This window comes from Sapajus apella, unplaced genomic scaffold (genome assembly GCF_009761245.1).
Source record: "Sapajus apella isolate SASKATOON/1434 unplaced genomic scaffold, GSC_monkey_1.0 scaffold24, whole genome shotgun sequence".
Lineage (NCBI taxonomy): Eukaryota > Metazoa > Chordata > Mammalia > Primates > Cebidae > Sapajus > Sapajus apella.
Genome location: NW_022436964.1, coordinates 1,961,601 through 1,982,719, shown reverse-complemented (window position 1 = coordinate 1,982,719; position 21,119 = coordinate 1,961,601). Strand labels below are relative to the sequence as shown.

At 41.3% G+C, this 21,119-nt stretch overlaps 1 protein-coding gene across 3 annotated transcripts in view; it reads right to left on the bottom strand.

Annotated features, from left to right (window-relative positions):
- Nucleotides 1–21,119, bottom strand: part of FRMD3 (FERM domain containing 3) — a 363,027-nt gene that overhangs the window by 273,361 nt on the left and 68,547 nt on the right. For 2 of the 3 annotated variants that reach the window (XM_032290837.1, XM_032290835.1), the window contains exon 1: nt 20,201–20,549. The exons of the other annotated variant lie outside the window; for it this stretch is intronic. In XM_032290837.1, coding sequence (XP_032146728.1) covers nt 20,201–20,347 — 147 coding nt within the window. In that variant the 5' untranslated portion in view covers nt 20,348–20,549. Of the gene's footprint in view, nt 1–20,200; nt 20,550–21,119 lie in introns of those variants that run through there. 3 annotated transcript variants of the gene reach the window in all.

The following is a 21,119-nucleotide window of genomic DNA, read 5'->3' as shown; positions in this document are numbered from 1 at the left end:
CTAATAGACATCTACACAACTCTCCACCCCAAATCAGCAGAATATACATTCTTCTCAGCACCAAATAGCACTTATTCTAAAATTGACCACATAATTGGAAGTAAAACACTCTTCAGCAAATGCAGAAGAATGGCAATCATAACAGTCTCTCGGACTACAGTGTAATCAAGTTAAAACTCAGGATTAAGAAACTCAACCAAAACTGCCCAACTACATGGAAACTTAACCCTGCTCTTGAATGACTACTGGATAAATAATGAAATTGAGGCAGAAATAAGGGACAAAGACACAGTGTACCAAAATCTCTGGGACACAGCTAAAGGAGGGTTTAGAGGAAAAATTACTGCACTAAATGCCCACAGGAGAAAGCGGGAAAGATCTAAAATCGATGCCCTGGTATCACAAAAGAACTAGAAAAACAAGAGCAAACAAATTCATAAGCCAGCAGAAGACAAGAAATAACTAAGATCTTGGCAGAACTAAAGGAGGTAGAGACATGAAAAACCCTTCAAAAAAATCAATGGATCAGGAACTTGTTGTTTGAAAAGACTAACAAAATAGATAGACTGCTAGCCAGACTAATAATGGAGAAAAGAAAGAAGAATCAAATAGACACAATAAAAAATGATGAAGGGGATATCACCACTGATCCCACAGAAATACAAACTACCATCAAATAATACAAACTACCATCAAATAACACTAGAAACACCTCTATACAAATAAACTAGAAAATCTAGAAGAAATGAATAAGTGGCTGGAAATATACACCCTCCCAAAACTAAACCTGGAAGAAGTTGAATACCTGATTAGACCAGAAACATGTTCTGAAACTGAGGCAGTAATTAATAGCCTACCAACCAAAAAAAGCCCAGGGCAGATGGATTCACAACTGAACTCTACCAGAGGTACAAAGAGCAGCTGGTACCATTCCTCCTAATGCTATTCCAAGCAATAGAAAAAGAAGGACTCATACCTAACTCATTATATGAGGCCAGCATCATCCTGATAATAAAACCTGGAAGAAACACAACAAAAAAAAGGAAAATTTTAGACCAATATCCCTGATGAATATCGATGCAAAAATTCTCAATAAAATATGAGCAAACTAAATCCAGCAGCCCATTAAAAAGCTTATCCACCAAGATGAAGTTGGCTTCATCCCTGGGAAGCAAGGCTGGTTCAACATACACAAATCAGTAAATATAATTAATCCATAAACAGAACCAGTGACAAAAACCACACGATTATCTCAATAGATGCAGAAAAGGCCTTTGATAAAATTCAACACCCTTCATGCTAAAAACACTCAATAAACTAGGTATTGATGGAACGTATCTCAAAATAATAAGAGCTTTTTATGACAAACCCACAGCCAATATCACACTTAATGGGTAAAAGCTGGAAGCATTCCCTTTGAAAACCAGCACAAGACAAGGATGCCCCCTCTCACCACTCCTATTCAACAAAGTATTAGAAGTTCTGGCCAGGGCAATCAGGCAAAAGAAAGGAATAAAGCGTATTCAAATTGGAAAAGAGGAAGTCAAATTATCTGTTTGCAGATGGCATGATGTTATAGTTAGAAAAGCCCATCATCTAACTCCAAAAACTCCTTAAGCTGATAAGCAACTTCAGCAAAGTCTCAGGATACAAAATCAATGTACAAAAATCACAAGCATTCCTGCAAACAGAGAGCCAAATAATGAGCAAACTCCTCTTCACGATTGCTACAAAGAGAATAAAATACCTAAGAATACAACTTACAAGAGATGTGAAGGACCTCTTCAAGGAGAACTACAAACCACTGCTCAAGGAAATAAGAGAGGACATAAACAAATGGAAAAACATTCCAAGCTCATGGATAGGAAGAATCAATAGCCTGAAAATGGCCATAACATCCCCAGAGTAATTTACAGATTCAATGCTATTCCCATCAAGCTACCACTGACTTTCATTACAGAATTAGAAAAAAAACTACTTAAAATTTCATATGGAAACAAAAAAGAGCTTGCATAGCCAAGACAATCCTAAGCAAAAAGAACAAAACTGGAGGCATCATGCTACCTGACTTCAAACTATATTACAAGTCTACATTAACCAAAACAGCATGGTACTGTACCTGGGTCCCAATCTGTCTGTCACTCACTAGGCTAATCCCTTCCCTTCCTGGACTTCAGATGCTCCCTGAAAAAGATGCAGGTATTGGATTCAAAATCTAAACTCCTCTCCAACTTTCTAAGTTCTCTCTGAAAATAAAGGCACATGTATTTGCTGAAAAATTTTTATGGTTTTGAAATTATGAAAGTAACACATCCTTACCAAAGGCTCAGATGACACACATGTATGTAAGGCAAAACTTTCCTGCACTGCCCCCACCTTTACTCAATTCCTCTCTGCTTCCGGAGTTAGCCACCAGTAACAGACTATCGGTATACTGTCCAATGTGGTAGCCACTAGCATGTGTAACCGTGTAAACTTAAATTTTAATGAATTGAAATTATGTCACTATGAAAATTCAGTTCCTCAGTCATCCTAGTCACATTGCAAGGGCTCAATAGCCAGGTGAGGCTACTGGCTACCAAACTGGACAGCCAGATACAGAACAGTGTTATCACTGCAAAAGTTCTACTAGACAGTACCGGTCTACTGTGCATAAAAAATGCCTTTCAATACTGCTCAATACTTATTTCCTGGAATTTCTCCCATTACTTATAGCAGGTCCCCTCTAGCTGGGCTCAGGACTACTCTAACAGCTTAATGGAGTAAGTTGCTTTGAAAAGGTCTCCGGCCAGGTGTGCTGGCTCACTCCTGTAATCCCAACACCCTGGGAGGCCGAGGCAGGTGGATTACCTAAGGTCAGGAGTTTGAGACCAGCCTGGCCAATATGGTGAAACCCTGTCTCTACTAAAAATACCAAAAAAAATTAGCAGGGCTTGGTGGTGGACACCTGTAATTCCAGTTACTTGGGAGGCTGAGGCAGGAGAATCACTTGAACCTGGGAGTCGGAGGTTGCAGTGAGCTGAGATCACGCCATTGCACTCTAGCCCGGATGACAAGAGCAGGACTCTATCTCAAAAAAAAAAAAAAAAAAAAAAGGAAGAAAGAGAGAGGGAAAGAAAGAAAAGAAAAGAAAGAGAGAGAGAGAGAAAGAAAGAAAGAAAGAAAGAGAGAGAGAGAGAAAGGAAGGAAGGAAGGAAGGAAGAGACGGAAGGAAGGAAGGAAGGAAGGAAGGAAGAAAGAAAGGAAAAGAAAGAAAGAAAGAAAAAGAAAGAAAGAAGAAAGGAAAGAAAGAAAGAAAGAAAGAGAGGGAGAGAGGGAGGGAGGAAGGGAGGGAGGGAAGGAAGAAGAAAGAAAGAAAGAAAGGAAGAAAGAAAGAAAGGGACAGAAAGGAAGGAAGAAATAAGAAAGAAAGAAAGAGAGAGAGGGAGGGAGGAAGAAAGAAAGAAAAAACGAAAGAGAGAAAGAAAGAAAGGAAGGAAGAAAGAAAGACAGGAAGGAAGGAAGAAAGAAGAAAGAAAGGAAGGAAGAAAGAAGAAATAAAGGAAGGAAGAAAGAGACAGGAAGGAAGGAAGAAGAAAGAAAGAGAGAGAGAGAGAGAGAAAGAAAGAAAGGAGAGAAAGAAAGAAAGGAGAGAAAGAAAGAAAGGAGAGAAAGAAAGAAGGAAAAGGTCTCCCAATTTCCTGGTCTATAATTAAGAAAGACTTGCTTCATCACTGAAGGTCACAAGTTGTCAAACTATCACCATCCCAACAGTAGATAGACATTTGAAACCTTAACTAAAGAACCGGCAAACTCAGCCTAGGCAACATAGCAAAACCCCTTCTCTACAAATAAAAGTTAAAAAGAAAATTAGCCAGGTATAGCGGCAGAACTTTTAGTCCCAACTACTCATGAGGCTGAAGCAGGAGGATCACTTGAGCCCAGGAATTCAAGGCTGCAGTGAGCTATGATGGCGCCACTGCCCTCTAGCCTAGGTGACAGAGTGAGAGAGACCCTGTCACCACACCTCCAATTAAAAAAAAAAAAAAAAAAGAACTGGCAAACACCAATGTCCCTCAGGGTGGGACTTTTCAAAAAGTGCTAAGGTATTCAAAGCCTGAAACAAAACACCCAATGAATCTTGCCTAAGTGTGAGCCAAGTTAGTCACAAACCATGACTCAATGGAGTTGTCTTAATTATTCCCTAATAAACAACGGCCAACATTGTTTTCTAGACTCTGACCTCCACTCCACCGTCTGCATGGTCTGGGCAGATAATGCCAACTCCCCACTGCACAGTAAGGAACTTTTTCTTGATGTACAAAAGTATAATGCATTTCTTTCAGTTTTCCATAAATGCTGTCTTCTCTGCTCAACCTTTGCTACAATGTCCCTCTTTCCCTAACTGCAACTTTTCTCAACACACTTCTCCATTTATTAGCCAGATAATGTCTGCTTTTTCCTTAAAGCTCATCTCAGGCATCACCTACTCCAGAAAATATTCTTGGCCCTTCCCAGGCTGGATTAAGGCCCCGCAGTGGCTGCTCCGGCGTATCTATACAGGAGACACACTAAGGGTGAGCATCTAGTAGGAAGCAAGGAAGGGGGTGTGGGACTTGTCTTGAAATCACATTTTATTGCAAGGTACAATTTTGGCTGAGATATTTGCAAGAAAAAGAACAAAGTTTTTAAATATGCTCTTATTCATGCTTGAAATGTGAGTGAGAAAATATCAGTGATCCATTTCAAAGAATATCTTTTTAATAAGCAGTAACTTTGGAAGGTGATTACAGTTGCACAACGTGAATTACTTAATGCCACTAATCCGCACACTTAAAAATGGCTAACATGGTGTCCCCTTGAGCTTTGCCCACCCCAAGCTCATCCTTTGTTCGTGGAGTCCAGAACAGAAGGGCCTTCAGCGGCTGGGTGGCAGGCAGCTGTGCCTGTGTAAGGCACAGGCACCGCAGAAGAAAAAGATTTTTTAAATGGCTAATATGGTAAATTCTGTTATATACATTTTTTACTACAATAAAAATAAATAAGGAGAAAGAAACCACAAATAATATATATATTTTTAAATAGTAACATTGGAGGAGAGCCACTAGAGATTAGAGAAAGGTGATACCTTCCCCCAAGCCACACTCTGGCTCTACTATTGGCCCCTTTATGAGCTCCAATAACATCCTAGTGTTCTTCTATCATAATAGTGCTACTTCAAATCTGTTTATGTGTCTGTCTTTTCTACTAGATTGACAAGGACCTATTCTTTTTTTTTTTTTTTTTTGTTTTTTGTATCTTTGCTACTTAGAACAGTCCCCAACAGAGGTATTCAATAAATGTTTATTTGGTGGATGGATGGAGGATGGATGGATGAATGGATGGATGGATGGATTTATGAATGAATGGATGGAAGAGTGGTTGAGTGGATGGGTAAGTTGGTGGATGAGTGGAAGAGTAGATAAATGATGCATGAATGACTTGGGTGGATAGATAGATAAAGATATTTTCTTAAATCTTCAGTTCTGTCTTCAGACTAGAAGCTAACAATCTCTGCTCTCTGTCTCTCTCTATCTCTATCTCCATTTCTCATAACATCAAGAAAATGTTTTATACTTAACAACTGTTCAATACACTACGAGAGAAGGCTGCCATTTCTTACCCAGTAAACATACTAAAGAAAGGCTGGCAAAAGGAAAAAAGTAATCTTTAAAAATATATATTGGATAATAGCATTAAAAGCTATCCTTTCTCTAAAGGAGGTACAATTTGGAGATAAACTTAAACCACCTTCCTCTCTGTGGCATATGATTAAAATCTGCTTTGTTCTTCTAATTTGCTATTCTCAAATTACCACACTGCTGCTGGCACTGCAAACTCAGGCTTCACAGCTGCCCTTGAATTACTGCATAACTTTTCCTCCTTTTTTTTCCCCCTTTTAATCAGCACTGAACGAAGAAGGTGCCATCTACACATGGTGGAAAAACTCTGTATTCAAACCTGGAGGCAAAAGGTCTCACACAAGGTGCCCCCTTGTGTCAGGATGACTCTCCGCAGAAATACTTCTTCCCTGAGGCTTAGGAACACAGGAGGTGAAGTTATCCTTGATGAGGCTCCAGGTAGCATAAAATAACCTGAAGTGTATTTTCCATCCCTACTCCGAAGAGTTTATTACTCTTCCACCTGAGCCTTCAAAAGAAAGAGAGCCTGACATGGCAGTGGCTAGTGCCTAAGCAAAAAATAATAAGAATAAAATACATTGTTTTCCCATTTTTCTAAAAGTCCTCTAAATACCATGCTTTGCATTGCTAGATTTTCACTTCCAGAGTCAATCTCAAAACTACAAGGTAAATTACCTTAAAGGACAGACAGAAAATTTTATTAGCATCACCATTCCTTTTTTCTTTTTACAACTTCTAGGGAGTTAACTTGAAATTTCAAACTACAAGCAATATTTATACCACGCCAAACATGTAAAAGGAAAACGGAGGTAGCTTCCAATTATCTAGTTATGTTAGATGATAAAATACTGATATAACCACAAACTGATTGCAATTTTATTTGGATGTACATTCAGCCACAGGTTACAAAAAGAAAGTAGACAGGGAAATAATTTAAACTGTTTCCTTGGATGACAGTTCTAAGACATCAATGTGCTTTTTCTACCCAGAGGTGTGATCTGTGTATGGCTTTTCTCTTGAGCTATTAAAAAAGTTGTCAGTGAAAAAGAATTACATCATTTAGACTACTGAGAACATTCAAAAACAAAATAATGGTAGTATTTAGCGTAATAAGAGCAAACCTAAAACTTAAGACACAATACCCCATCCTAATCTTACTAAATATGAGACATTGGACAAATCCTATAACATCTCTGTTTAAAGCAATCTAAATTTAATCAATTTAATACATATTATTCTTATACTCAAGATATCAAGAGGACTATAAGTGTAGAGAAAGGTTGCTACTAAACAAAGAACCAATAAATACTCAACATCTCATATCATTGTAGACAATACCTACACAAGCTACAGATGACAAAGACTAGCATTATTATTTGCAGAACAATGGACAGTAATATGAGTACAGACCAGCCAAAAAAAAAACATCAGCTAGAAACATCAAGGAAGAATTATTAGCCAACTAGTTAATAAGGTGTTTGTCCTCTCTTCTATTAATAAGGCTTACTAGTTACTGCTTTCTTAAAGACCACTTGATTTTATCATGATATTCATTTAGTGGATAACACTGTGTATTATCTACTAAATAATTTTTAGTTTATGGGTAAAGCCCTTGGTTCAGTTAATCTTGACTTTCCAGATAAATGTTTAGCATCAAGGACTAGAGTTTTAAAGCAACAAATTGTATTTCTGAGGTGAGAGATTATAAGGCAAACCCTGATCTGTTATGTTAATTGCTTTCCCCTGCTACAGAATAATCATATTTCAAACATTAGCACAATACATACATATATTCAGATAAAACTCTATTGTACACCTAAGATTCAGATCATTGCATTATTAATATTAGATTATTTCAGCAATTTTATAGAACTTGAATTAATTTTAATTAATATTCACAATAAACCCCTGAAAACTACATACAAAACAAAATTTGCCAGAAGAGATATCTGAGATATAAATAAATATTAAATAAAGGTAAATTATTGCAGCATAACCTGCAAAGCGGCTCCTCATATAACATGTTTAATTTTGTAGCATGTTGATAGGATTTTAAAATGTATTATCTACTTAATGCTCATGACACTGCCTCAAAGGGCAACTTCCCTAGAAAGAAAATTGTATGTTTTGAAACTCAGAATTTAAAAACCAAGCAAAGTCTTTTTCATTTGGAAGTCTAAGCCAGGACATGAAAATTAAGAACAGAAAAATGCTTTTCCACTGACAACCCTGGTTTGGCTGCCCCATTTGTAGAAGAAAATAGAGACCAGCTCTGGTTCAGGTCAGAGCTGCCTAACAAAGGAAAAATGTTTAAGTACTATTGGAAAAAATTTCAGAGCTCACAATTCATTGATTTGATCTCCAGGCATGTCCCAAGCAGAAATACAGACAAAAAAGGAAGACCAGTCATGGTGGTTTTGTTCATACCACATGGTTTCTGCCACCACTTGCAAGGACCTTGACCACTCCCTTATTTGTCTCTCTAGGTCAGACCTGCATCTCTGGTAACTTTCATCTCTTATATCCAACTGTCTATTGTGAATTCTCCCCTAAGATGCCCTACAGGCACTTCAAAATCAACATACCCAAAATGGAACTCATTCTCTCTTCCCCCAACCTGCTTCTCCTCTAGTCTATCTCTTCAGTGTCAGCTTCTTAGAAAGCGTCAGGTGTGTGACTTGCACATTTGCTCAGGGACCCGTGCCTAGAAGGGCCCTGTACTTGGCTTAATGGTCTGCTATTACCACTTTGAAATTATTAATAAATTTTTAACAAGGAACTTTACATTTTCATTTTGCACAAAACCACACAAATTATGTGACCAGGCCTGTCTCTCCTGGAATGGCATTGCCATTACCCAGTCACTGAACTAACCATGTGGAACTCATCCCAGATTCTCCTTTCCTTAACTCCCACATTCAGTCATCCTGTTTCATGCCTAGGGTTTTACACCAAGCAAGCAAGAGATCATTTTGCATGTAATGACCTTTTCCTCCTTCTGGTAGAGTTTACCTCCACTTGTCCTTCAATCATTAATCAAGATTCACCTAGACCAGAGATACTTACTGATGCCCCAGCCTGATTTGGTGCCTGCTCCTGGTCCTCCACCCGCATTTACCTGTCTCTACATCCTTCGTTCTATCCTCGCATCACTATTCTCTCTTCCCCCAACTGACTGTGAGCCTCTTGATGGCTGATTTTGTTTTCTTTTGTATCTCCACTTCTCAGCTTTGTGCTAGGAATATAGAAGATATTTAACAAATGTTTATTGAATAGGATTGACATTGTTTCAAAAAACTTTAATTTACTTTTCAAAAACATAACTACTTCATCAATACAAATGCTCTTCCTTTATAGGATTCCTTTTTTTTTTTTTTTTGTAAAGTGGTCCTCTCCTTTCCATTCTGCAACTTCAGAGAAAATCGACATACCAAACAGCTCAGCTCCAGAGCTTAAGTTACAACTGGAATGCATTTTGCCCTGACATCCAGGGTCATTGTCCATCAGAGTCACTTCTGCAGGTAAGAACAGCTGGGGCCCCTATGCCTCCAGGGGCTTCCAGGCACTGCTGGCTTATACACAATGACTTGTTTGTGCCGAGATATTGCCAGAGTTTTTCAGAAAGACCACCAGGATTCCAGAGTACAGGAAAGCAAGAGTGGAAAGCATGACCCAGAGGGACAAGAAGGCTGTCACTAACCCCAGCTCCATGTGCTCTCCTGGACATGCAACATTTGATCAGATTTGCCATGGGAAATCCTGTTCGAAAAAGTAATCTCTTGATTTGGTTGGAACACATAGTCAAAAGGAATCATTCCATGCCCAGCAACAGAGTCCAATCAGCACTTCTTTACACCTGTGACAGGCACAACAGGATGGATTTCTTGATTCATTCACTCACTTACCCACACTCATTGAACATTTACTGAAAGACATGCACCCAGAAAGACATAATTAAGGGAGATAAAGGCCAAAAAGGAACAGACCCACCCCCACTCGAGGAGCTTAAGAATATTATTAGGAGAAAGATAAATTCCACTAATGTCTGACTATTCCAGATGTGGGCTGCAGACCAGCCACATAAGCACCACCTGGAAGCATGCTAAAAATGTCAAATTTCAGGGCCCTTCTCAAGACTTCCTGAATCAGTCTGCATTTGAACAAGAGCACAGAAGATCCACAGAAACATCTGACCAAGAAGCACTTACACACTTCTCCAGAGCTCAATGTTGAACTCAACTCTTCTGAGCCTGAGTCAAGTTCAAATCTCAGCTGCAAAATCTGCCCAAATGGCTCCTCATCCTAGTCCCATTAGATTTCCCATCTCTGGACTCCACATCCGGCTCTCTGCTACTTCATAGGAAGAGCAACTTGAAATTCTCCATCACAGGGTGAGAACTAAAAGAGGGCCATGTCATCTTCCCAATGCCTAACACTTATGCCACGTGAATCTCAGATTCTCGTGGGATAAATTCTGATATTTCTATTCTGGCAACATTTTTCCATTTTCTCAAAATGCCTACTCAGAAAAAGAAGTAACAACTTAATAATTCAAGTGACTAATGGACCTGATTCAAATGGTTTACAGTTTAAACACTTCATGTATAGCTGTATATTTTCCATAATCAAAAGAAGGGTCTCAAAGTAAGACACAGCTTTATACAATTATTAGAGTTTAAAAAGTTAAGAGTCAGTTGGAGAGGGCAACTAGAAAATGTTTATTACAGTAGAGCCCAGTCTTGTCCTTCTACTCTTAATATTGTTGTAAACCCAGACACACACACAAGCACACATAGTTACTACTAAGAATTCCAAATATAATATACACATTTTCTGTGAACAAGCAGTATTTTTTATTTAATTGACATCATTTGAGATACTTGTAACTTATGATCTTGGAGGCACAGAAAATGTATGTATGTTCTATTTTGTTTTACTTAGGCTTGGTTTTTTTGGTTTTTTTTTTTTTTTCCAGGAAGTTCAGTAAATGGACAGTCACCTAAACCAGGAATTTTTATTTATTTATTTTTTTTGAGACAGGGTCACCCAGGCTGGAGTGCAATGGCACTGTCGTGGCTTATTGCAGCCTCCGCCTACCTAGCTTAAGCAATCCTCAGCCACCCAAGTAGCTGGGACTACAGGCACGCGCCAAGCCCAGCTAATTTTTGTGTTTTTTGTAAACACAGGGTTTCACCATGTTGCCCAGGCTGGTCTCAAACTCTTGGGCTCATGTGATCTCCCCACCTCAGCCTCCCAAAGTGCTGGGATTACAGGCATGAGCCACCACCACACCCAGCAATTCTTCAGCATGTTGGCCTCAAAACTCCTTTACACTATTGAGTATCTGTAAAACCTTTATTTATATTACATTATATATGTGTGTGTATATAATTATTAAAAATATTCAATTATTCATTCATTAAAAATGACAAACCCACTGTACACTAATGTAAAGAACATATTTTTGTTTAAAACTAGCTATATTTTACAAAATAAAGTAGTAATAAAAGTAGCATTGTTTTACATTTTTGCAAATATCTTTAATGTCTGACTCAACAAAGAGGTGTATTCTCATATATGCTTCTTCATTCAATGTGTTGTAATATCACACACCTTGTAGCCTCTAGAAAACTCCACTGTACACTTCTGAAAGACTGAAAGTGGATAAGGTAAACAACATCTCAGCAGAATGACAAGACAATTCAATGGGGAAAAGGGTTGTTTTTATCAGCAAACGGCACTGGGACAACTCGATATCCACACACAAAAGGATAAAGTTAGATCCCTGCCCTCACACCATCCACAAAAATTGACTCAAAATGGATCAAAGATGGGGAGTGGCTGTTAATAGGTAGAGGTTTATTCTGGAGTGATGAAAATGTTCTGGAAGCAGGGAGTAATGATAGTTGCAAAGTCTTATGAATATATGAAAATCAACCGAATTGTACACTTTAAAATGATGAATTTTATGATATGCGAACCATGTATCAATTTTAAAAATGGATCAAAGTCGTAAATATAAGAGCTAAAACTAAAACTGTTTAATAAAAACCTAGGCATAAGTCTTTATTACCTTAAGTTGGGCAATAGTTCTTAGCTATGGTATCACAAATACAAGCAACAAAAATCATAAATATAAATTGGACTTTATCAAAATTAAAAACCTTTTGACCCTATCAAGAAAGTAAAAGATATCCCACAGAATGGGTAAAAAATATTTGCAAATCACTTATTGTGTAAAGCGTTTCCGTCCAGAATATATGGAGACTCTTACAACTTAATAATAAAAGACAACCCAATTTAAAAACGAGCAAAGGGTCTAAATGAGCAGTTGTCTGAAGAAGATATGCAAATGACCAATACACACGTGAAAAGATGCTCAACATTAGCCATCAGCGAAATGCAAATCAAAACCACAATGAGATACCCCTTCATACCCACTTAGAATGGTTATAATCAAACATATAGATAATAACAGGTGTTGGAGATGATGTGAACAAATTGAAACTCTCATGCACTGCTGGTAGAAATGTAAAATGGTGCAGCCACTTTGAAAAACTGTTTGGCAGTTCATCAAAAGATTAAACACAGAGTTACCAAACGACTAGTAATTTCACTTATAGGTATACATCCAAGTTAAATGAAACTCGTCTAGAGAGCAACTTTTTTAGGAACGTTCATAGCAACATTACTCATGATAGCCAAAAAAAAAACGTTCATCAGCCCAAATGTTCATCAGCTAATGAATAGATTAACAAAATGTGATATATCTACACAATGGACTATTATTCAACAAGAAAAAGGAAGGAAGTACTCACCCATGCTACAATGTGAATAAACCTTGAAAACACTGTACCAAGTGAAAGAAGCCAGACACAAAAGTTCACATATTTTATGATTCCATTTTTATCAAGTGTCGAGAATAGACAAATCTATACAGACAGTGATTGCCTAGGACTAGGAGGTCTGGAGGGAAATGGAGGTATGACTGCTAAAGGGCAAAGGCTTATTTTGGGGATGATGAAAATATTCTAAAATTGATTGTGGTAATGACTGTACAACTCTGTGAATATATTAAAAATTGTATACCTTAAGTGGGTGTGTGACATGGAATGTGAACTATATCTCAATAAAACTGTTATCCAAAAAGGCAAACAATATCTTACTATTATTTTGAAAATAGTTTTAATAGCATGGATTCCTTGAAAGGATCACTTGGACTTCCAGAGTTCTACAGACCACACTTTGAGAACCACTTACCCTAGACAAAGCATCTAGAGTAGATATTGTGGGTTACCTTTTTAGGAGCCATTTCCCCCTTCCTCCTACCTGATTTTAGGTGTTCACTCTTCCCCACGCAGAACATCACCACAAGGGAAATGGATCCCACCCTGAGTGCCAGGGTGGAGCTCTGCACCTTAAGCTAATCAGCACATTCTCTTCCCCTGGTTATAGTCACTGCCCCAGGGGTGAGCATGTGACCTGGGAGGTCCAATCAGAATGACTGCACAACTTCTGCTTGGGATGCTGAATTGGAAATGGCTTCTCTCTTCCTTTGGAGGGTATTCTATGAAAATGTGAGAACTGGCACTGCTGTAACCATTTCACTCCCGGCCTGAGGATGGAGCCATCTCAAATGGCAAGAAGAGGCAAAGGAGCCACAGAGAAACAGAGCCACAGTCCTTGAATTAAATATATAATTCAAGACTTATGAATACATGAGTCAGTAAATGTCCTTAATGTTAAAGCCAGTTTGAATCAGAATTTGTTGCATGTAGTTAAAAGAATGCTAGCTGATACACCATCCAAACAATGTGCAGCTAATAGTATTGTATTCTCCCTGCAGTCAACACACTTTGCCTTTGCTTTGAAAATACCAAGAGATAAGATCTTAGCAGACCACTGGAATAACATTACTTTTTTTAGGATATACTTAACATAAAGAGCTGGCCCATATAATCTAAGTCTAAAAATGTCAGAGCTAGGCCACAGCATTTAACAAACTACCTCTCCCCTCTATTCCTTTTGTGTCTGATTCTCAGTAGACTCTGAATGGCATTCTAGAAGAGCTTGGTAAAGTGCTGGATTGTCCTACTCGCAGAAAATTGTGGCTGCCAGCTGGACCTCGCTTGGATTTCACCAGCAGGATCATCATGGGACCTGATATTTAGCACAGATAGAGGTTTGCACATGATACTATCATTCCCATTCCAACAGATAAGAAGCTATCATTTCTTTCAACTAAATTGATTAGAATAGTACTCTGTATTTGGGTGATATTTTAACATTTACAACATGCTTTTACATAAACCATCCCGACAACCCAGTGGAGGTTGGCAACTGAAGAATTATGACTCTCATTTTACAGATGAAGAACAGGAGGCCCAGTGACTTGCTTAAGATCTTGCGCCATCATAAAGTGGTGTTTAGGCTTAAAGTCATTTGATTCTAAGTCAAAGCCTTCCCACTACTTAGGGTTACCTGTAATATATCTTCACAAAGCACCAAGATAACAGTGACTGTTTTTTCAGCTCTCACTATGCACCAGGTACTAAGCTAAACCCTTCACATATAATCCTTATTTAATCCTTACAAAAAGTCCATGAAGGCTATGTTATTATTTCCACTTTATAGATGAGGAAACTGGGGCCCAACGAGGAAAAGTGACTTGCCCAAAGACACCTGGCTAGTCAATGGCAGAGCCACAGTTCAAACCCAAGCAAGCAGCGCTCCAGAACATATGCCCTTGGCCGCTATGCCACCATGCCACTTGAACAAGCATAAAGTTTATCTGCTGTAGAGAGGTGGGCTTGCTCCAGACAAAATGCCTTTTAGCTGCCCAGAACCCATGAATTCCATAAGGGCAGAAATGATATTTAACAACACACACCACAAAGGACTGTATCATAATTTTTCTTGTTCTGGAATTTGATCATATAAAGATTGCCTTAAAAAAGCCAGGGCTGAGATGACATCTCACTAAACTCTCCTGAAGGGTTTATTGTAACAATAATTGCAACCCAATTTGACGTATTCTGAAAGATGCTCCTGCTTGATTAGCCAACAGCTGTTCCTCCGCACCACACATGTGTGCATGCACACACACACATAATTCCATTCCTTCCATAAAGGCAAAGCCACCTCCTGTCATAGAGAGGAAAGATGCCAGATGCATATATTCCTAGGCACTTTTGCAGCTAGGGCATGGGCATAAAATCCAATCCAGGCCAATGGAATCTGATGGGAAGACTGTTGGGGCCTCTGGGAAAGTGTTTCTCTGGGATAAAAGGAAATGCACAAGGAAACACGTCCTCTTAGACAGTGGATGTGGTAATGACTGACTGACATCTAAAATTACTGCAGCCATGTCATCATCATGTAGACCATCGAGACATAGTTAAAGCACTGAAGATGGCAGAGTGAAAAGATGGGAAGCAGCAACTGAGTCCATGCAGAGCTTTGGAACAGCCCTGAAGTAGCCCTCCCTCTGGACTTTTTGCCATATTAATAAGTGTCCTTATTATTTAGGCCACTTTAACTTGGCTACTCTTTTACTTGCAACCAAAAGCAGCCTAATCATCCAGTCCCAAAAGGCAGAGCTCCAGAAATGAAAGAGCTCTGGATTTTGAGTTAAAAGACCTGGGATCTGATCCACTTATTTGCTTGGTTACCCAAATTGCTAACCTCTCTGGATCTCATTTTCCATATCTAGTAATGCAATATTGAGATAATAGTAGCACAATAGCATCCATAAAATGGAAATAATGGATAGTTACGAAATTCATGAGATAATATGTGCACTACACCACTTTGTCAATAGCAATGCTTCACTCAAATGTAATTTATCTAGTCAATAATAAGACCATGGACTTTTTAAACTGTAGAATCCATTTAACCAAATTCTTTTGTTTCACAAAAGAAAAGAAAATTGACTCCAAATGTCAAAGTACTCACTCAAGATCACACAGCTTGTTGGTAACATAACTAAAGCATACATCTGATTCCCAATCCAGTGCTGGCATGCAACCCTCATGTTGACAGGTAAAGAGCTAGATTCAATATTAGGAAGGTTAGCACTCATCCATTCAACTGGTGTTTAATGTGCACATATTACACTATATAGAATAGCAGGTGCTATTCTAAGTATTAGGGACTGTGTGGTGAACATCAAAATATTCCTACTCTTGTGAATTTAACAGTCTAGCAAGGAAATTATTCAATCTGCATCTATATTACTGTGGTCCTACTGTATGCAAAGCACTATGCTATGGTTTCTAGTCAAATACAAATACAAATTTTCAGCCAATTCCAACTATGTCAGCCATGTCTACCAAGCTTTGCCAAAGAATGAATAATGTCAAAAGTCTATGTTACCCAAAATGTCAGTATTAAAAATGGCAAGTTCATTAGGAAGAGTTGTGACTAACAATGCCAGCATCTAAAAAAAGTGGATAGAAGATGGCTAGGACTCCACTCTAATTGAAGTAGCAAGGCTGAATGAAGAGTTAGAGCCAAACCTCCTCCTCTACAACATCCAGACTTCAAGGGTTGGCTCAATTGGAAAAGCCCAATGAGGAGCATTTGGCAACTCCTTCCCTTCCCCAGGCCTCTGTCTGGTACCCCAAATTCCCCTTTACTCCCTGTCCATTTGGAATTCCTCTATCTTCCACTCTACCTGAGCATTCACAAGCAAATGATATGATGGGACAGCATCCCAGACTCTGTGAAAAGAGAGGCAGTGACTTCACATCTCTTATTGGAACTGACCACCAGTCTCCTGAGACTGGGACACTAGGTTGTGTGTTTGAAAGTTTTCATTCCCCAAACACCACCAAAAATATATGACTTGGAAAAGAAATATTTAAAAGCTGTTATTTTGCAAAAGCTCTCTCCTATCCTCTATATGGTGGTAAATGCAAAGATCCTGGGGTGAGGGAAGGAACAACAAGGAATATTCTGCCTTCTCCCACTTGTGGAAGGCACACTGAAGAGGAACAAACACACATGCCCCTTCACCATCACATTTTGTAATAAGAGCACAACTAGGCAATTGTCCCTTAGTTTCTGGCTTGGATCAGGCTTCATCTTTTGATGCATAGGCATAATTCGGGACTACTACAGTCTGAAATATAAGGACATAGTGTATCAAATCTAACAAAAATTTATGCATATAGTTTCTTTAAAGGCAAATACCATGTTTCTGGGGTGAAGGGTGGAAACAGTTCCCAATAACCTTTGGATTGTGGGATACCAATCAGCTCTGGGATGCCAGCCTCCCTGGAAGATTCTGGACACATTAAGTTGGCAAACTGGCAGAGAGGGGTCGCTTTGTCCATTCAGATTATGAATCCCAACTGGCCTTCAGTTACTGATTTAAACCCCTATACCTTGGACTTTCCTCCTTCCATGTCTGGAACTTTCACTGAAACTTCAGCTATTTTAACTATGAGATAATGTGTCAAAGACATAGATGAGCTTCGGATCCAGACAATTCTGGACTTGAATTCCAGCTGGTTGCTCTTTTTTCTCTTTTTAGAGATATGTCCTTGAACAAGTCACTTAAGTTCTTAGCTTCTCCATTTTCTTATCCAAAAGAAGGGAGTAATGCCTACTCAAAGGTTGGTGGCAGAGATCAAATATAATGAGTGAAAATGGTTGGCACTTGAGCGATGCTCAAGAAATGGCACCTAAAACTACAGTATTCACATGGTCTGAAGCAATGCGTCTGAAGGTTTCTATCACCCTTGCATCTACCACATGCAGCCACCCGTGAGCACCTGGCTAGAGAAGCCTGCTTGAGTGCCTCATTTTTCTTTCAATTTGAATGCTCACGTACTAGGAACACAGACTAATGACCTCCCAGGGATGGGTGGCTTGAGTTTCCCCCACTTATTTTTGGGATCCATAGGCAGCACTCCTGGAGTGAACAGGAGTGAACAATTAACACATGTCCAAGAGTTCCTGCTGCTCCTACAGAGCCTTTAGATCAAGCTTGTCCAACCCATGGCCCAGAACAGCTTTGAATGTGGCCCAACACAAATTCATAAACTTTCTTAAAACATTATGAGATTTTTTGTGATTTTTTTTGTTTTTTAGCTCATCAGCTGTCATTAGTGTTAGTGTATTTTATGTGTGACCCAAGACAATTCTTCTTCTTCCAATGTGGCCCAGGGAAGCCAGAAGATTGGAAACTCCTGCTCTAGAGCCAGGCAGACACCAGGGATGAGAGCTCCTAACTCAGGCAGGGAGATGTGGGCTATGGAGAGAGGGTGACATTCTATGACAGTATATACAAACCTTTAACTTTATAGTCTATGGGAGGAAGGAAGGAAGCAAACACAGATGGATTCGCCCAGAACAAGTGCCAGTGATTCCAAATGGTTTTGTTTCGCATTGTTTTTCAATCCTTTTGTTCTCACTCTAAGCAAATGGGAAGTCTTTGTAACCTGATACCTGGAAGGGCAATTTCAATTACTGGTCTGGAGCACTCTAGGAAAGTTTGAGGTCCAAAGTTATCCAAATAAAATCTTTTAATTCATTTTAATTGGTTAAATAATAATCATCATTTAGGGGCAGGAAGGACAGGAAAAGATGAATCACAGAATGAAATACCTAATTTTTAAAAAATCAGTGCGCAAGCCAACATTTTGAAACATAACATTTTAACCTCTTTGGCACTAGTTGAGTCATAAGCACTGGAATTTTTCAAATTGTTGTTAGACTGGCAACAATTTATTGTTTCTCAAAACAAGTGACAACAAATCCATGTCCTTTGGGGAATATTTATCTATTTTAAGGAACACTTCATCCTGAGGGAGGGGAAAAAAATATCAACACCAAGCGGGACAGGGCAGAAGAGGGTTGAGAGACAAAGGAGACCTCAACAGCCTCTCTCCCTGATGGCCCCGCCATCATCTACATATTTATTATGGGTTAAAGGACCTGTACACCCACTTTAGGACTTAAGGTAAACTCCACCATGCCACACTCTTTGGATCACAAGACTACTAGTATATGCCAAATGCTTCTGTGCAACCCTTGTGGCAGTAGAAACACTGCTTATCCTGCTAATCCTTTTATTATTAAGTTTAGCAGTGCTGCCTAGCTCAGAATGAAATTCAAGATCCTCCAGAAAATTCAATGGGAGCCTACTTTCCTAGGAGATCATGGGGCATCACATTCCTACCTTGACACTTATCCGGCTGTCAGGTTACAAATTAATTGCAACTGCCCCCAACATGTCACACACTCCCCCTAGCCAAAATTAAATAAAAATAAAACAGGGAAAGTCCTTTCATTCCTTCATGGTTTGCACAGCATAGAGGCTGATTCCTACTCTGGGAGATGCTGCCCCACTCACCTCCCACTGACATGGGTGGTGTGCCTGTATTTAAATTTATGTTAAAAAAATAAAAATAATAAAACCTCAGTCCCAGAGCCTCAAGACTCACTAGAGTAGGTGAGAAAGGAAATCCCAGAGATAAATAAATAGATTTAAAAGTCAGAAGTTAATTGTGCTGACCCCTGACACAACCTTTCCTGATTGTACGCACCGAGTATGGCATCTTTGGGGTCCTGGAAGAGGGGCTCCCACCTGCCTACATATACACGCACCGCAAATGCGCACACGCACGCGCACGCACACCTTTGCAGCTCACACTAGCTCTCCTGACAGTCCAGAGGCACTTACTACCCCAGGACAGGGCTGCCAGCAAAGCTGCCTTCACCCAAGCAACTCGCCTTCTCCTCCAACTTGGGCGACAGTGAATGTCCACCAAGAGTCCACGGGGCACTTTTTCCCAGGACCCAGGTTCCTGCAGGGCTCCCCACTTGCTAGCATCACAAGCCCTTTTCCTTTCTCTGAAACACTCAGACCTCGCACGTTCCTTTCGAGGTAGCTCCAGTCCCACGCAGCGCGCGCTCCATCCTTCAACGCTGGCGCCCAGGGCAGCCCAGCCTCTCTCACTCTGGGGAAACTTCGCCACCGCCCCACGCGGAGAACTAAAGACTACCGGCGGAGGGTGAGGGGGACCCACAGGGAGCAGAGAGCAGGTTCCGGGACTGAAGGCATCTCCGGAGCCTGGGCGCGGGAGAGAGAAATGAGTGAACTTGGCTGGTGCATGCCTTGCCCACGTGGAGGAAGGGAGGAAATACGAGTGGGCGACGTGCAGGTGCCCCTCTCAGCCCTCGGAGCTCCCATTTCCTGGCCGAGTAGGGCCCAAAGGCGCCAGAGTCCCTTCGAAGGCAGCTGCCCTGCGCCCACAGCCTAGGCGCAGAGAGAGGCGCGCGCAGGATGCATGCGAGGGGAAGGGGACTGGACGCAGATAGCGCGTACCTGGCCCTTGCAGGGCACCATGCCCCTCATGCCAGGATAGGGCCCCCAGCCTCAGAAGGCTGCGAGTCGAAATCTGGCTTTTTAGCAGTCACCCAATCTCCTCCGGGAGTGGGTTCCTTGTCCTCGCATGCCCACCGCAAAGGCCCCCCGCCCTGTTCCTGGCGTGTACCCTGCGCCCCTCGCCCTCACCCAGTTCCACGCGCACCTGGATGTGGCAGGAGATCTCCGAGTCGTCCAGCAGCCGGATGGTGCATTTCATCTCCTGGCTGAGCGATTTGATGCTGGAGCTCCGAAAGTGGATCATTTTCATGGTCCTCCTCCCTCTCGGCACACAGTGGCAGGAGGCGAACATGCACCGCGGCCGGGGGGAGCGAGCTGGAGGCTCAGGGCCGGCGCGGTGCTCACCCGCTCGGACACACAGGCGCGCACACACTGTCCGGGACACCTGGGCGCGGCTCAGCCCCGGGACAGCGGCAGCGTCGGGCCCCTGCGGCCACACATGCCCGGCGGCGGGGCGCGGCGGGCGGGTCCCTCCCTCCTGTTTGCTCGCCTCCGCCTCGCCCCCTCTTTTCCCCGCCTCCTTCTGTCGCGCGCGCTCGTGCGCCTCTCTCTGCCCGGGCGCTCTCGCCGAGGATGCCCACAGCCTGAGACCCCCGGCGGGCGCTCGGCGTACTCACTCCCACGCGCGCCGAGCAGCTGAAGAAGGAGGCGGAGGGATGGCTGGCGCGGCTGGCCCGGGTGCCCTGGTGGTGGCCTGCTCAGTCGCAGCCGCCGCTGCGTCAAGCTGGGCCCGGCTGCCTTCCTCAGCCTCGCCGCCTCCTCCCTCCCCTGGCCACGGTCGCTCTGGCTCCCGTTTGTGCTCACCCCGGCCCCGGCTCCCCCACGCGCCCGACAGCGCCCTGCTCTGCTCAGCTCCAGGGACCTGGCGCGGATAGGGCATGGAGAACGATCCTGACCCACACCGCCAGGGGGATTCTGCCTCGGGAAAGGATTGTTGGGCCCAAAGCGAGTGACAGACAGAGGGTGACAGCCCTGACATAGCTACACCAGGAATACCGCTAATAGCAACAATCTCTGGTACTCATGGAGATTGTTTAAGCCATTGTTTTATTTAATGCTAGCTA